At 36.0% G+C, this 19,201-nt stretch overlaps 1 protein-coding gene across 9 annotated transcripts in view; it reads right to left on the bottom strand.

Moving 5' to 3' along the window:
- LOC123679748 (rho GTPase-activating protein 21-B) overlaps positions 1-19,201 on the bottom strand; it is a 259,603-nt gene that overhangs the window by 220,727 nt on the left and 19,675 nt on the right. The window contains exon 1 of one of the 9 annotated variants that reach the window (XM_045617203.1): positions 4,222-4,281. The exons of the other annotated variants lie outside the window; for them this stretch is intronic. Within the exon in view, the coding sequence (XP_045473159.1) occupies positions 4,222-4,266 (45 nt within the window). The 5' untranslated portion in view covers positions 4,267-4,281. Of the gene's footprint in view, positions 1-4,221; positions 4,282-19,201 lie in introns of those variants that run through there. 9 annotated transcript variants of the gene reach the window in all.

Raw genomic sequence — 19,201 nt, 5'->3', positions numbered from 1 at the left:
TAATGAAATAAATGAAGGCGAATAATTACTTTTTCACTTTTAAAACTCAAACGTGTCAATATATTTCAGTTCAATTCGAATATTCAGAATAAAGACTAACCGATAAATACGTGTGTAGCATACAATTCAAGTCCACATATTTATAAATTTACGATGTGCGATGACACACGAAAGTAAAGTATGACTAATGTATTGCTGCTTGTTTCCAATTCACATTCAACATGAGATTATTCCAAGGAATTATGTACTTATGTTTTGGTTTACAACCTTTTGTTAATTGCACAAAAGAACTATTATTTAATTGACAAAGTTTACGGTAATACCGATTATTATTTTTTTAGTAAAAAGTTTCCCAATAGGAATTATACGACAGTGTGAAGTGTTTATGGTAACACTGTGTATTATTTTGTTGACATTTTTTATGCTGTTTACATGCAGTAGGTTATGCCATTCAATCATTAGAATAATTAACGCTTCTACAACGTTTAAAAATTGTTTTATCAAAATCAGTGCTCATATATATGTGAATACTTGGAAAAATTCAAGAAGAATTTATTGATTCTTAAATTGTCGTTTTGTAGACAAATTTTAAAGTTTCTTTACGCGATAAAAGTACTGGGCCATACTTGGTACCACTTTGTCTACAATACTATGAATAGTAAGTCGATTACCTGAATAATGTCGTTCATAAACTATTCTCAAATTTCTCTCAGTATTCACAATTGAACTTTTATTTTGATCCTTTCACGTAACCAGATTAAATCCTTCTACTAAGCAGGAAGACATGAATTCACTGATGAATGAATTCTGGGAGTGTTTTCTCTAAACACCAAACACCTCACACACTATGTTACTATAAAAGTCACAATTCGTCAAGATGAATTAAAGAAGGCTTGGAACATTGAAATACTGCCAAAGGTGCGGTTATCTCTCATCTCTTGAGAAAGAAGCCACTAATTCAGGTAAATTGGATAATATTCTTAACCAAGATTGTAATTTTTTCGATCTTATTCATTTCAATGTTCCCAAATTGAATTCTAAATAAACTCTTCTGCTGTAAACAGAATTATGATTGTAATGTATTTTTTTCAGTTGAAACAAGCATTCAGTCTATTTAGGTTCTAAAAAAGTTCAAACTGCTTCATAATGACTATACCGGGTGATTTTTCAAGTAGAATCAGTCAAAAATCTCTGAAAGGACAAATTTTTCGAAAAAATTTCCCGAATAAATGGTTCATGGTATATCTGAGCTTTGTACATATCATCAATTCTTTTGCGAACAAAGAAAAGTTACCAATTTTTTTTTCATTCACAAATTAAAAATATTTACTTTCTCTAATGTAGATTATTGTCCAAGGAAAAAATCGATGATTTGTACGAAGAAAAATATCTTATTTCATTTTCAACTGAATAGCCTCGTAGAGGTGTTCCCTCTTAATGGATTTTTTTTAGGTTAAGTTACAGAGTTTTATCAAATCTGCATTTTGTAATTATCACAACTATTGGTGTTAGTATTGAAATAAAATATAATAAAATAAATCTCCAACTGGAAATAAACCCATACCTACAACGACAACTATCGCATCTCTCAAAGATAATCACCGTAATCTTCTTCTTCTTTCCTTTCACTGCGACCTCATTATCGCGTCGACGTTTTTTACCCAGCCAGACCCGTTCCTAGCGACACCGCAGTCTGCGGCGGCGAAAAAAAGAACTAAGCGAGACCTACGCCCCCAGCCTACTATGAATCACCACTCCAGTTCTTCCGTTATGGATGGAGGAAGCGATGGAAGGAGCGCAGCAAACATACACGGGGTGCGCCCGTATCAGCCCAATTGAACTCTGGCGGCAGATACACCTACCGATAAGCCGTTGACGAGATGGCGCATTGTCTGCCGACCAGGATGTGTATATGTGTCATTTTGCGGTCGTTTGTCAAGCTCTGGTTCTCACTCCTCTATTTATGCCAACGATATTTGCAACATTGTCGTATCCTTGGAAACGGCAGTTTTGAATATATATTAGGCCAATTGAAAAGTCCCCGGTCTGATGCGGTGCTAGTATGAAATCCCTATGATTTTCAGTTAGATCCAACCTTCAAACGATACGTGTCAAAATTTTGACAGCAGTCCGACCATTAGTTTGTGAGATATTGCGTTGTGAGTGTAGCTACCTTTGTTATTTGAAAAAAGATGGAAAAAAGAATTTTGTGTGCTGATTAAATACAGTTGAAGCAATATCTTGACTTGATGAAGAGTTTCCGGGGTCTGCACCAGGAAATCAACCATCATTGTTTGGTATGCTAAGTTTAAAAGTGGTGAAATGAGCACCGAAGACGGCGAACGCAGTGGACTCCCAAAAGAAGCTGACACCGACGAAAAAATCAAAAAAGTGAAGTTGATCGAGATAGCAGACATTGTGAAGATATCATCTGAACGTGTACATCATATCATTCACGAATATTTGTACATGAGAAGATGTGTGCAAAATGGGTGCCGCGCGAGCTTACAATAGATCAAAAGCAACAACGTGTTAATGATTCTGAGCAGTATTTGAAGCGGTTTAAGTGCAATAAACCTGAATTTTTGCGTCGATATGTGACAATGAATGAAACATGGCTCCATCATTTCACTCCAGAGTACAATCCATAGTCAGCTGAGTGGACTGCACACGATGAATCGAATCCAAAGCAAGGAAAAACACAACAGTCAGCTGTCAAGGTTATGGCATCAGTATTCTGGGATGCGCAAGGTATAATATTCATTGATTACATCCAAAAAAGCCAGACCATCAACAGCGATTATTATATAGCGTTATTGTATCGTTTAAATCGTTAAAAAAAAAGGCGCTGTTCAGAAAAAAATTCAAGTGAACAATAAAAGTAACTTTTGCTCAGAGATGTCTGTATGATGCGTTATTGAGGCATAATCATATGACATACCTCAAGCACTAATCCTTTATCTTTATTCCTGATACAGTAAGAGTAGTTTCATTCTCTTTTCAACCGTGCGTAATGCGAATAGGTACAAAAATAACTCGACCAAGATTGAACCAACGTTAAACTTACGCTTTCATCTTTAAAATTCAGTTTCGTAAAAGGTGCGGTCTACTTCTTGCCTTAGAAAACAAAATGGGAAGACTCCGATGGTCTAGTTTTTCGCCTGGTTGGTGCAACTAGACAAGTGGACGCCGAGTCTTATGGGACCTATGACCATGTTCGTTTTGTGGTCCATGAAGTGGATCGAAGCCACAGTCGAATAAGGCGATGGAAAAAAGACCAGATGGAAGGCTGTAATGGAATTGTTATTCTGCTTTGTTCTTTTTCGAGTTGTTCTCTATGGCGATGGATTTCTGGGCGTTTGATGGTTTTCCAAATTGGTGGAACCCATTTGGATTTATTGCCGAGCGTGAACAAATAAAAAAGCAGAATTTGGATTGAATGACATTGAGGGGTTGGCCAGAATTATTCAATAAGTCCAGGATCTGACTCAAGAGATGCGTGTTAAAATTTCACATTGAGTTCAGTTTGGATCAGGATTTTGCAGGTTAAGTGACGCTACATTTGTTGCTAAAAACGAATTTCATGTACTGATAAAACACTTGATGGAAAACATAATATGCAAGCAAAGTGAGGGCTAGATAAGGGTTATCGAGAATCTCCATCAACAACAACGGTTAAAAGGTGGTATTCTGACTTCAAATTTGGCTCTAATGAAGAATTCATTGTCGAGGATGAAGCCTATTTCCAACTCAAAGACGAATCTTTAGACATAAAAGATATTGAAAAGTTAGAGAAACGTTAGAGTTATATCTAGGGATTCATCAAGTCAAGGATCTTGATATTTTGACCTTTTTTAACTACTTGACTTGAAAATCAAGCTCATGATAAATTGGACTGAAACTTGACTTGATTTGAGATATTTATTGCTTGTCTTAATATCAAGCTACTTGATATTACTTGGTCTTGATAGGTAATAGTCGCACGGCATATATTTCTGCAAGTTCGTGCGAGTGTGGACAAAATAATCATCTACAAAGGATAAATAGATGATTTTGACATCGATCTCTTAAGTTTATTTAAGAAATCTGCTGTAAATCGAGAAAACGAAATGGCTAGGCTTTATGAAATAGACGAATTCCTGACTGATCCACATGCCGACAGTTCTTCTGGATATATTCTATGCAAAAATAATCTTGAGAGGTGATCATCGACAAACTCACCTGTCCAACTCTTCTAAAACAGATCCTCGACAAATCTACACCCATTATTCCACCCCTATCCGATCAACACCCTTCCGAGCCACCATCCAAGTACTTCACATTCTCTACCCGTGCATTTTCGAAAGACTACTAAAATGACCGATGGTTTGTACCCAATCATGCGAAAAAATGACTCAGATGGATACAATGTGGTATTTTAACAATGGAACACTGCCATATTCGTTCTAGCAAACGATATCGCAGTCATTGTAGTTCAGAATCGACGGAATCGGAATAGTAAGTAATAATATTGGATATATGATCGAAGGTGTGATTAATATACAAGGTGTCTCAAAAAAAAGTTCAATTTATTCAGCTTATTGAGTAAACGCAACTATTCGGTGGAGATATCAATCGGAATGACTCTTGGTAAGTCAGTAGCTATAGATCGTTTCTCGGGAACGTATCTCGCGTTTTGCGTACGCGAAATTTCCACAAATGATAATTCTGCGGCGATATGGCAAAGGAATTTCTCCAATATCCGAGGTTCTTGTCACTTGAATGATGCGCCAAACATTCCTGTCATTCGGAAATAGGGATTCAGCAAGCCAAGTAGCTTGACATTTTAACCAATTACTTGACTTGAAAATAAAGCTCGTGAAAAATTACATACTTGAGCTTGACTTGATTTGATTTTGGATATACATATATTTTATTTTTGATTTTAGATATTTATTGCTTGACTTTATACCAAGCTACTTGATATTACTTGAGCATAATATGCACACATATTTCTGCAATCTCGTTCGCGCTTAGACAAAACAAGGGGATTCCTAGAGCGCCGAGAGACTGAAGCATTCGCAAGTGTGACTTTTTTAGTAGTTTTCTCACATTTCTATGAAATATATTGGTAAATTTTGATAGTTTTCGAAATATCTTTCGAAACTTGGCTAAAATGGCCAAGGATTTTTTATCAACGCCAGCATCTTCAGCTCCTGTTGAAAGACAATTTTCCAGAGCTGTTCTTTCAGTTACAAAAACCCGCAATAGGTTAGGCGACAAATCTATAAGATGGTCTCATGTGTCTTAGATCCTGGATGGAAAATTATGAAATTAAACAAATCCTGGAGGTTTCTCAATATGAAGAAACTTTATTTTTTCATTATTTTTTATTTTGTTATGATTTATAGTGTTTTAATTCATGTATCTATTTCAAGAAAAATGATATTTCCTCTTTCTTCAATAAGTTCAATGAATAAAAGTTTTTTTTGCAAAGTTCCTTCTCATTTCTACATTTTTTTTATTGATCTGACACCACACAATGAAACTGCTAAAAATCAAGTAGGTTGATATGATTCGGGTACTTGATAAATAAATACTTGACTTGAGATTGAAAAACTACTACTTGACTTGAGCCTGAATTGAAATCAAGTCAAGCTCAAGCCAAGTAGCTTGGGAAAACAAAATTCCCAACGGCCATATTTACGGAACCCCTAGTCGGATTTCACTAATCATCGAACTCAACCGCAGCTTTCGTGATCCGAACCTGTACTGCAAATTTCATGTTTCTATGTACAACCGTTCGAAAGTTATCAACCTGTTACGTCATCAGTGACGTCACAATTTGTTGGCACAAAATTCAAAAAATGAAGAACCTGTGTAGAAGCAATTAAAATAAAATTTTCAACCAGTTCAAAGAAAAAACCAGGAACAGAATCTACCAGGAACGTTCCATCATCCAAGCTTCCCTATCATTCAACAACTCCCGTACAGAAATCGAACCATGCATCTGTAAACGTAACCACGTCAAGAAAACATCGCAATACGCTAAATTACACGTTCTGTTCGCCATAATTGTTGTTATTCCAAAGATAGGATTGATGGGTTTTTTTTTCTCCGCCTCGGTCCATAAGTTTCGCCTCTCTAAGCTACGAGATTGATGCGGTTACATCTGTAAGAACTAATCTTGGCCGATTCTAGAGAGCAGAGTTATGTTCCATTGTGATTTAATTGGAATGGAAATTAATTGAATATCGCGCTGTGTTCACTTCGAATGTTAGACGGTAAAAGTTTGTTTATGGCGTGATGATGGTCTTCTTGATATTCACTATTCAGATTTGAGATTCTCGCTCACTCGAGATCCGATATAGGTCATTGAATCCTATGCGTTATGGTAATAATTAAGATAATGGAGTTGTAGTAACCATACTCTGATCTAGAGAATCTTTATTAGCGTTTAACGAACGTTTCGACAACGATATTGTCACCTGCAGAAACAAAAAGTTAAAACAGAGTTTTACAAAAGGAATAATAACGGGTGTTTTTTTTCGAGGTATATAACTTTAAGTTGGCATTACTGTTCGAGATGGCGACCGATTTAACAGCTGTCAAGTGATTTATTCTCAGTTTGGTTTGGCAATTCATCATGAATAGACTCACGCCTGAACAACGCTTGCAAATAGTGCAATTTTATTTCGAAAATAATGGTTCTGTGCGGAATACGTATCGCGCACTACGTCCATTTTATTTTTTTTAGCGATGAAGCGCACTTCAGATGGAATGTCTGTCTACGTCAACAAACAAAACTGCCGCATTTGGAGTGAAGCTAATCCTCAAGTGTATGTCGAAACACCGTTACATCCAGAAAAACTGACTGTTTGGTGAGCTTTATGAGCTGGTGGAATCATTAGTCCGTACTTATTCAAAAACGATGATGGCCAGAATGTTACAGTCAATGGTGATGGGTATAGAGCCATGATTACTAACTTTTTCATTCCTGAATTGAACAACCATGATGTCCAGGAGCTGTGGTTCCAACAAGACGGCGCAACATGTCACACAGCTCGTGCCACAATCGATTTATTTATTGAAAGACACGTTTGGTGACCGCCTAATTTCACGTTTTGGACATGTGAATTGGCCTCCAAGATCTTGTGATTTAACACCGCTAGACTACTTTCTGTGGGGCTATGTAAAGTCATTGGTTTATGCGGATAAGCCACAAACCCTTGACCATTTGGAAGACAACAATCGCCGTGTTATTGCCGATATACGGCCACAAATGTTGGAAAAAGTCATCGAAAATTGGACGTCCAGATTGGACTACACCCGAGCATATGCCAGAAATGATATTTAAAATGTAATGCCACAAAATTATCTTGCGGATAAATAAAATTCACGTCAATCGAATAATCCATCGTTGTTTCATTGCAATTTAAAGCTCTATAGCTCTAAAAAAAAACCCTTTACAATTTAAAATAGTTATAATGATAACTCTTTGTCATCATTTTTGGAAATTTTGATCAAATACGTAATTTACTATGACCTCAAAGTAATAAACATAGTTAGAGGAAGCATATGTATTTTTCAATAAGCAAATTTTGCCCCCAACATGAACTTTTAAATTTGACATGTTAAGCGCGCGGAAATGAAAACATATCAGTGATACGATATTTCACTAAATTCGCGAGTTTCTCCACAAAGAACGCACTTTTTATGTATTATAGTGAATCGACGTGTCATATTAACTCAAAATATATTCAAATAAATACCTTAATATATCAGAAATTCCGAAAACAAAGTTCAAGCGAGTCAAACGACGTGAAACAACCGATAGCAAAAATTGCCAAACCTTGGATTTCAGCAGGAAGATACAGAAAATAATAAATATTCTGCTTCTTATAAATTCGACAATTAGGAAAAATATCGGATTCCAAATATTCAAATTTGAATATTTAATCGGGAATCACTCAAATAAATATATTTCATTCAATACATTCATGAGGATATAGTAAAATTGTGGATTTGAAAATATATCACAAATCGACAACGTAATCTAATCATGTTGGGGACATGTAAAAATTGCGTATACTTCTTCTATCTATGTTTATTACTCTATGCGTGGAATGAACGAATCTTTGTACGAGATGTTCGGCATTCCACAATGAAATGAAGGCACAAATGGAAAAGGAGACCGCATTTCTCCGTAACTTCAATCTTATCGACTTGTTTACAAATATTTATGAAATGGGACTCTCCCTAGCACTGCATTATAACTCCGAAAGTTGTCTAGGAAGTAATCGACCGTATTATATAAGATGTAGGAAAACGGCAGCCGATGCTTTTGCGCCTTCACGTGAGGAATGTTGGAGGGTGCGGGCGATACGAGTAAACATTTCAAAGGACGTGTAAACTGTTAAAACAGAAGGCCAGACTGAACGTGGTGGCTTTGTTTCGTCTGTAGGTTCTGGCATCCAGTCAAAGTGTCGCTGAAATCTGGAAATTCCATTAGCTTCTAAAGTTTGGAACTGCTACGAAACAGGAGAAAACGCTATATATAGAGATTGGTAGTCGATAATGTTTGGGAAACTGGTGTATAAATCGTTTATTGAAGGTTGCTTTACAAGGAAAATCCCACTAATGAACTCGTCGAATTGTTATTGCATTTCTGATGACGTCACTGATGACGTCTTCAGGAATGGTTCATCGAAGAACTGTGTATATATATAACAGCAATATGAAAACTAGAATAATTGCTCATTAATGTGAAAGAAAACAGTTATTTCAACAAATAAGAGGTGAACCAAATGTGTCTTTGATTTTGTGATTGTAATGTTTATTGTAGGGACCACATTGATTTGCTCGTTACTATTTTGTTTATGTCATAGTCATAGAGCAATAAACATAGAAAGAGGAATTGTACGCAATTTTGACATGTCCTCAACATGGTTAGATTACTTTGTCGGATTGTGATTTATTTTCAAATAGACAATTTCACTATATCGTTATGAATGTATATTATATTGTGAAATATATTTATTTGAGTGATTCCCGGATAAACATGCAAATTTGATCGGATATTTTTCCTAATTGTCGAATTTATAATAAGCAGAATATTTATTATTTTCTGTTTGGCAGCTATTGCTCTCCTAGTGTCATCGGTTGTTTCATGTCGTTTGGCGCGCTTGAAGTTTGTGTTCTGAATTTCTGATATATTTAGGTATTTATTTCAATATATTTTGAGTTAATATGAAACGTTGATTCACCATGAGATATAAGAAGTGCGTTCTTTGCGGAGAAACTCGCGAATTGAGTGAAATATCGTATCACTGATATGTTTTCTTTTCCGCAGGCTTCATGTCAAATTTGATAGTCATGTTGGGGACAAAATTTGCTTACTGAAAATGACATATGCTCCCTCTATCAATGTTTATTACTCTGAGATTTCACGTGTAATTTCAATACATTTCTCAAATTCGAGTGTTAACTCGAATGTACTGACGTGAAATCAGTAGCTGTTGAACACTGCGCCCATTGCTCTCTTGGAACTCGGATATGTTGTTAGGGAATTTTTCCGCTGCTCTGTTTTAGTTTCCTATGATCCTGATGAAGCTATCAACAAGAAATCATGCATGGTTATTCTTTATCTACTGGCATAATAAGTGATACGACAATCTTCTGAATTATAAATTCTCTAGTTAACATGGTTTTGCCATTATTTTTGAAGACATAATGATAAATCTTTGTGAAGTATCAACAGTGTTAATTTGAAAACTTGCCACGAGAACCTTGAGATTATTTTTTTCAAAGTACATTAACTCTAAGAGTCGAAATTTCAACAATATATATCCGATGATTAATTGTAAGGATAATCACCCGCGGAAGATTTCATACAAGCTTCCATACATGGACAGGCTTACATCACGCGCCAAGTATCCGAAACCATCTACGAAACATGTTCGGGACAAAAGTTTCGTAGGAACTGAAAAGTTCGCTTTCGTCATCGCTAAAATCATTCACAAAGTTCAAGTCGGCTTGGAAGGTTATTCGAAGGGATCCCTTCTCGAAATTTACGTGGAAACAAATGGTTTTGACGATGAATTACTGAGATTATTCGACTCACTGCGTAATATGGCAACGTTGGCTCTTTACAGTGGCGACTCGTTACAGTAAATCGAAAAATTATGCAAATTTCTAATTCTACTTGTTTAGTCAGACGAAGATGACTTATTCTCTTGCTTTCATTGGTGATAATGTATAATACAAGGTGATTTATTAGCTCACCGACAAACTTTGCCATATAAAAAATCATGTAATTCCAACTACTTGACTTGAAAATCAAGCTAGTTAAAAATTACATACTTGAGCTTGACTGACTTGATTTTAGATATTTATTGCTTGAATTGATATCAAGCTACTTGTTATTACTTGATCTTGATATGCACGCGTCGCACGGCATATATTTCTGTAATCTCGTGCGCGCTTAGACTAAATAAGGGATTTCCTCGAGCGCCGAGAGACTGAAGTATTCCCCAGTGTGACTTTATTAGTAGTTTTCTCACATTTCTATGAAATCTATTGGTAGATTTTGGTAGTTTCAGAAAAATCTTTCTAACATTGGCCAAAATCGCCGAGGATTTTTTATCAACGCCAGCATCTTCAGCTCCTGTTGAAAGACAATTTTCCAGAGCTGCTCTTACAGTTACAAGAACCCGCAATAGGTTAGACGACAAATCTATAAGATGGCCTCATGTGTCTTAGATCCTGGATGGAAAATTATGAAATCAAACAAAGCCTCGAAGTTTCTCAATAATAAGAAACTTTATTTTTTCATTATTTTTCATTTTGTTATGATTTATAATGATTTAATTTATGTTTCTCTTTCAGAAAAGTTGATATTTTCGGTTCTTTCATACAATAAGTTAAATAAATAAAAGTGTTATTTGCAAGATTCCTTCTCATTTAATCATTTTTTTTATTGATATGACACTACACAACAAAACTGCTGAAAATCAAGTAGCTAGATATGATTCAAGTACTTGATAAATGAATACTTGACTTGACTTGAGATTGAAAATTTGCTACTTGACTTGACTTGAGATTGATTTGAAATAAAGTCAAGGTCGAGCCAAGTAGCTTGATAATCAAGCTAAGCAAATGAAACATTTCATGAGTTTTTTATTGATGTGACACTACACAATAAAACTGCTTAAAATCAAGTAGCTTGATATGATTCAAGTACTTGAAAAATAAATACTTGACTTAACTTGACATTGCAAAATTTCTACTTGACTTGAACTTGATTTGATTTCAAGTCAAGCCAAGCAGCTTGAATATCAATTCAAGCCGTGAACTTCTATTCTTAAATTCTACTTAAGTTTCTTCAGTATTCACAAATGAGTACTGATTTTTATAAGAGAATTCCTAAACGTCGTTAGAAGCGGGTATTTTTCCATTGCATACTCTGCTGAAAATTACAAAAAAAACCTCAATAAACAGTGTTGCCATTCATATCGGATAATCCTCTATAAAAGGTTTTCCAACAAAAGGTTTCTCGACTCTTCAAAATGGGCCAATGCGGCCCTGCCCAGGCTTATCTCGGCGCGGGATCTTCGATTTCTGGGGAGAAAGTGATAAAAAATTACGTGTCAAGAGATGAAATCGAAGCTTGCCGCGTTTGGCCTTGGTCTCGGTCCGTGAAATACTCCTCTTTGTGCGGTGATGATATAATTTTTTTTTTCGGCCGCCGTCGTGCGTGCCTCTATTTCTGTGGACAGAACCCAAGGTTTCCATTTAATTAGGGAGGGGGCGGAGTTGGTTGTTAACCGGGCGGTAAAGATCGCCATCGATCGATGGTATCGGCGTGCGAAAGTTCGGATCGGACAGATCTCGTAGGCGGTACCGAGCTTTAGGTTCCCAATTTTTTTAACGTGTTTTCTCAGGAGTGATGATGTTTTGAATTATGTGGGGGTTTGGAGTATGAATTAGGGCGTTGGTGAAGGAAGAAAATTGTTGAAGGATTGATTTCTAGTATTTTCTCAGAATTCATTTTCTTATATTCCCATTTCGAATGCTCAGAAATTTGGTGAAATATCAATAAATGAAAATTATTTAGTATGGAGACAGATACTAGAACTGCCAGATTGAAGTCACGCAAAGCTTCAGGGATTAATACTTTCCTTCGGAATGGAGTTCTTGAAATGTTCAACAAGAGTTTAATCGTTGATCCTTCAGAGAAAGTTCCAGGTTTCAATCTTCCTAGCAAAAATTTGGTGTATTTTAAATCGAATTAGGACTGATCATGGTCGTTGCAATAGTATGCTCTTCAAATCGCATTCAAATAATAATAATATGTCTTTATTGAAGTTGACAGAGAAAAAATAATACATCATAGTCACTGAAAAATGGTGTATAGAAGAAACCATGAACCACTTGTCCAATTTATAAATTTCATGGTAGTTTTCAAGTTACCAATTCAGTTTCATATTCTTACTATTTTTCCTAACCTTTACTGATCATTCAATCGTTCTGTTAACACCGCACATTATTTTTCTGTCTTTTCCTCTGAGAAAATATTGACAGATGAAAAGGATACCACATGGTGGTATTTCCTCTTAACTTTAAGCTTTTACTAATGGTGGGTTTATGCACCATTCCTAAGAACTTGATGAAAAGTATCAGGTGTATTTGAAAAAAATTGAATTTAATTTTTTCACAATCAATATCAATGTCAAACATCAAAGTATAGAACAAATAGAAAGTAGTTCGAGCACGTGCGCATGCCTTAACTGAGAACTAACAAGAGAGTGCATAAACGCCACTGAATTCTTAGGTTTAGTTCTCAGTTCGTAGTTCTTAGTCCTTAGTTCTTAGGAATGATGCATTAACCAACCATAACATTCACAAATATAGGTACAATACGCTCTATTAGTGATGACGTCACACACCGCCATTTTAGTTCTCTTGTCAGTGTCGTTGAAGAAATTGGCTTATTTTGATCAATAAGATTATTTAAGGAACGATTCTACCATTAATTGATAGACAGAAGGAACGAGATTAATGCCAGTAAGTTCGGACTTGAAGTTCAACTAATAAACACGGCTTTTTACAAAATCTGGGGAATGATACAGGATTCAAACTTACTGATATTAACCTCGTTCCTTCTGTCTATCAATTAATACTGAAATCGTTCCTCAAATACTCTTATTCATGAAAATAAGCCAATTCCTTCGACGACAACGTACTAATTTGAATGACAATTTATTTGTTTGGATTCCTAACACTGACAGGAGAACCAAAAATGGCGGTGTGTGACGTCACACTAATATAGCGTATATAAGTACAATTTTATGATACACCTGTTTCTCCTCAACTGTCAAAAGTCCCAGACGCTATCGTCGCGCCATCTATATTCCGTTCATCATCCGAATCGAAGAACCCTTCAAACCTATTGTAGTGCCACTCGAAACCTGCATTGTGAGCGTTTTTCGCAACAAATCGTGCCATTATCGGACTCGTCGAAGAAGAACTACCGTGGAGTGCTGGCATAATAACAGGCCGGCCGACAATGACGTCTGTTAACAATGCAACACTCTTCACAAAACAGGAGTCACGCTCCGATGCTCACCCACAATAAAAGCGAAATTCCGAATATTTAAATCGAGCCCAGCCACCTGTTGAAAGGAAGGTGAAATTGCCGAGGGGTTCTGTTGTTTCACGCAAGGAGATACGTTCCAGTTTTTTTAATTTGGAGAATACGAGTTAAAGGTCTTTTTTGTGACGTTGTTATCGAGTTAACAAGTTGTGGATCAGTAAGTTCTGCTATTTTGAATAGCGATTTGGGATGGTTTCCGATGGATTCGATTCAGAAAATAAGGAAAAAATCGCGCAGTGTCGAATCTGGAGGGTAAGGTGGCCGCAAGACAAAAGATTTGCATTTGTGTTCAGTGTGCATATCGAAACAGTGCTTTCTAAAATTTTTTCGAATTCTTGTTTTCATACCAATTTTTAGATTTAGATTTAAGGGGAGTTTCATTGCACCACGACTTCAAGGTCTATTCTGATTCCCATCAGAGCTGTTGTCGCCATTAGTCGTCGCAGTCTACATTTCACCCTGCAGTTCCAGAGTTCAATACGCTCTATTAGTGTGACGTCACACACCGCCATTTTTGGTTCTCCTGTCAGTGTTCGGAATCCAAACAAATAAACTGTCATTCAAATTAGTACGGTGTCGTTGAAGGAATTGGCTTATTTTCGTAAATAAGAGTATTTGACGAACGATTTCAGTATTAATTGATAGGCAGAAGGAACGAGGTTAATACCAGTAAGTTTGAATCCTTTATCATTCCCCAGATTTTGTAAAAAGCCGTGTTTATTAGTTGAACTTCAAGTTCGAACTTACTGGCATTAATCTCGTGCCTTCTGTATATCAATTAATAGTAAAATCTTCCTTAAATACTCTTATTTATGGAAATAAGCCAATTCCTTCAACGACAACGTACTAATTTGAATGACAATTTATTTGTTTGGATTCCGAACACTGACAGGAGAACTAAAATGGCGGTGTGTGACGTCATTACCAATAGAGCGTATGGAGCTCGAGTAACTGAGAAGGCTCCAAGGAGGTTACTTCTTCACCTCTACAAGTCCACCGCATTTTTGCGTTGTCTAGCGATAGCGAGGCATAAGAATTCATCAAGCCAAGTAGCTTGACATTTTAAACAACTACTTGACTTGAAAATCAAGCTCGTGAACTTTCAAAAGACGTGTGAGCTTTTATTGTCTAACATGCAATTTTAATATTGAATCCCGCAATTTTGATCCTGCAGAATTTCAGAGGTATCCTGCCTATACGGGATCCATCATTTGCGGTATTGGATTCCCTAATTGGTATATCCCCAAAGAAAAAAAAGTCTAAAGGTGTTAAATCACAAGATCTCGGTGGCCAATTGCGATCATCTCTTCGAGAACTAACACTGCCAGGACACGGCAGGTATGTGTTAGTTAGTATTGTAGCTATGTGACATGGAGTTCAACAAAATAGGGACGGTCGGAAAGTAAGTAGTCCAGAAGTTCACCAGCAGGAATAAGCAGTTTGCATTCCTATAACATATTGTGTATCGGCCGTACCTTTTCCTAGGCAGTTTTTTCTTCTTTTCCCATTCGGATCGAGAGTAGAATACGAAACGAAAAGCGTATCAGATCGTACGTGTCATCGCTCACATTTCGTGTTTCATTTATGCAGTTGCCAGACACTAATGGCGTCATTAGTAACAACGTACTGTCGGTACGTGTATTGTCTTCGCTGATTGTTCCGTTTCTCTACGTGAAAGTCAGACCGATTGTTTCGGTTGGAGATCGCGTTTTGGTTTATTAACTGACGGTGATAAATCTTTCAAATTGTATGGTGGAGAAAGAACTATGCGAAATTTCATACGTTGATTCAATATACACTCTGTCCGTAAAGTATGGAACGAATTCATTTTAAGCTAATCAGACCATTTTAAGAAATAATCCTGAGACACGTCGATTTTTTATTTTAATTTACCTATTTTAAAATAATAATTTAATATAGAGGGTGAATTTCTTTCGAGTAATGACGTCACCGTCAATTTTTTTAAATGGAACACCCCCATTTTGTCTCAATTTTCCGATTACTCTAGCTGAGCTGATTCCAAAAATGTATCACATGTTGATTCCAATTGGTACAGGACGGACAAAAATACAATAGTTTTGTGTGTGCTCATAACGTAACGCGTAACATTCTTTGTTAGTTAAATTAACAATATTATTAAAAATACTTATTGTCTAGAGGCAATTGGTTCGAGTGTAACACCTTGTGGTTTGTTACATTTTCAGATTAATAAAAATGAACTGTTTCCAAACATGTTTGGTATTTGTGGTCTAGCAGACAGAATATGAAATTAATTATTTCTCATCAATTTAAAAAACATAGTCGTCTATTTTTTGTGAAATGTCATTTTTTGTTTATTGCCGCTAGACAATAAGTATTTTTGATAATATTATTAAATTAACTAATAAAGAATGTTACGCGTAACTTTATGAGCACCCACAAAACTATTGTATTTTTGTCCATCCGGTACCAATTGGAATCAAAATGTGATACATTTTTTGAATCAGCTCAGCTAGAGTAATAGGAAAATTGAGACAAAATGGGGGTGTTCCATTTAAAAAAAAATGACGGTGACGTCATCACTCGAAAGTAATTCACCCTACATATTAGATTATTATTTTAAATTACGGTAAATTAAAATAAAAAATCGACGTTCAGGATTATTTCTTAAAATGGTCTGTTTAGCTAAAAATGAATTTTGTTCCATACTTTACATATACGGACACAGTGTATAAGATGAATTTATAAATAAATTGACACGCATGGAGTGCTTTCGGTTCCATGATTTTTCTTCACCCAAGAAGTGCTCAACGCGCCTAAAAAAGTTTTCAATTCAAAAAATACCGCTGCCGATTATGAATTATATGTATAGTACCTATGTAATTCCATTGAAAACCGGAAAATAGTTGTGAATCTATTACTTTCCTTTTTTCCTTGCCCTTTGGATTGAGAAAGTAATATTGAGGGTTTTGTGCTGAAAAATGAGGCAATCAAAATTTCAGGGGGGCCATGGCCCCCCCTGACCCCTTCCTGCGGGCGCCCTTGATCACAAACGCTCAATTCTAAATAACAAATGGTTTCTAGTTGGAAAAACTGTGAGACAGCACAGACGACAAATTTTTCGAGTTTACCCGCAGCAAAACTTGACAGTTGTTGCCCTGAAATAAACTGTTTTATACTATAGTATGTTTTTAATGGCATAAGACCTTTTTATGAGCATATGCGAATTGTTCATGAAAAGTTTTATGAATAGAATATGGTGCTGCAACCGTAGCCGTGGCGGCCATTTATCTGATATCATTTTCCATCGTTAATGGCGTAGCTTTCTCTTCAATATGAAATAAACATCCATTGATTTCTCTCAAATATACTCATTTTTTAAATAAAAATGAAACCTCTTATCGGTAAACCCAATATACTGTAATAAATTTTTTTCAATATTCAATCTTCGTATTTTTATACATGAAACGATTCCATGAAAAATGAAACCAAAACCACAGAACAAAGTGAGTTCAAGCACCGAAAAGGAAGTCAACATACGACCACAACATAAATCCATCTATTCGAGCACATACTTCCTAAATCATAATAATGAAAGTCCAAACGCATTTTTATGACACCTGGAATTTTCCCGCGTTTCGGGGTTCCGTAAAGGCTGAATACAAGCGAGAGATAAGCCGGTCACGGAATCGGAACAACAGTTTAAGACCGATAAAGAGCGCGTTTCATTGGCGTGCTATGAATTTTAACGCGATAGGTGTCGGAACGAGTTCCTTTTTTATTGTTCCGAGGATCGAAACGGAGTGAAAGCGCAGAAGGAAAAGAATTTCTTGGGAGTTTCTCATCGAATTTTATTGTACGCTGAACTGCAAACCACAACTAATCAGCATTAGATAACATATATCTCATTCTCGAAATTGTCACAAATTACGAAAAAAACAAATAGAAAAACTACATGACAAGCATTTGATTTCCTTTATTGTTACAAATAAATGATGAAAGGTGATATATTATGAAAAACGATAGAAATTCTGAAAGATCGAACATATTGTTATATGAGAAACGCTACGAGTGTTGAAAGATGGTATATTATGAGAAGCACTAATGGTTTCCAAAAGTCGACATATTGGTACAAAGCTGATGGCTCTTTGAAAGATGAAATATTATGAGAAATGCTGTAAGTTTTGAAAGAGGGAAATCTCAACATGTTGGTGCAAAGGTATATTATGAGAATAGCTAATGGCTCTTCGAAAGAAGAATATTATGAGAAATGCTGTAAGTTTTGAAAGAGGGAAAAACCAACATATTGGTGCAAATGTATATTATGAGAAATGCTATTAACGATATGCTATATTATGAGAAACACTAAAGGTTTTGAATAAAAGGATAATTAATATGATAAACACTACCAGACCCACAAAACTCAACATATGGTAAAAAGGTATATTATGAGAAACGCTAATAGCTTGTAAATATTGTATATTATGAGAAGCAATTTAGAAATGAGGATATATTGTGAAGAAGGCTACTTTTTTCCACAAAAATCAACCTATTAGTACATAGGTGAATTAAGAGAAAGGCTACAAGTTTAGAAAGATGGTATATTATGGGAGAGGCCGCAAGTTTTGAAAGAAGGATAATACGATGAACACCACTGGTTTTACCAAAGTCACCATATTGGTACAAAGGTATATAATGGGAAACGTCTATAGCTTTGGAATATGACTTTTTATGAGAAATGCTACCGGATTATAAGAAGGATATAATGAGAAATTCGACTATTTCCAAAAAACTCAACATATTTGGTAAAACGGTATATTATGACAAACGCTAATAGCTTCGAAAGAGGGTATATTATGAGAAACGTTACAAATTTTGACTCTACTAGTTTTATAAAAGTCTACTTATGAGTACATAGGTATATAATGAGAAACGCAACAAGTTTTAAAGCTGGTATATTATGAGAAAAGCTACTAGAATCATTAAAACCTACATTTTGTCATATAGGTATATTATGAGACCTCAACTAATTTCGGCAGATATTATGAGAAATCTGCCAACAATCGATAATAACAAGTGCACTCCACCTTCGAAATTACCCGTTAGAGCCCCCTATCGTTCGAAAGATCAAACTTAATTACCTATTGCGTTTCTCTCGCGTCAGATTGAGATGTTGCACGTCGAATTCTCCAACTCTCCCTTTTTCGACACTTACATATTTGGTAACGACACGGGTTATCTACGCCGTTCTATCGTTATTGGTACAAAGCGGACATAAACAGTCTTAATCTCGCGGTTCGATCTTCTGGCATCTCATTATAAGGCACTCTATTCAGACGGCACACACGCTGGGAGGAAACCGGCTTGGCAAAATCGTCTAGGACCAGGCGCCAGACCTTCCTTGCACATTCACATTGTTTATATAACGCCAGGCCGTTGTTGTTGCCCGGATTGTTTATATCGGAATTCGATTTATCTGCGTAAATAGCTGCTTCGGATCAAACGGCGCCTTTACTTTGATCCTTGATCGTTAATCGTTCGCGATATACTAAGTGACATGATTGTAACACCCATTACTTGGTGGCTGGA

This window comes from Harmonia axyridis, chromosome 5 (assembly GCF_914767665.1).
Source record: "Harmonia axyridis chromosome 5, icHarAxyr1.1, whole genome shotgun sequence".
Lineage (NCBI taxonomy): Eukaryota > Metazoa > Arthropoda > Insecta > Coleoptera > Coccinellidae > Harmonia > Harmonia axyridis.
Note: the sequence above shows the minus strand (reverse complement) of the source record. Positions and strands in the feature narration are given on the sequence as shown.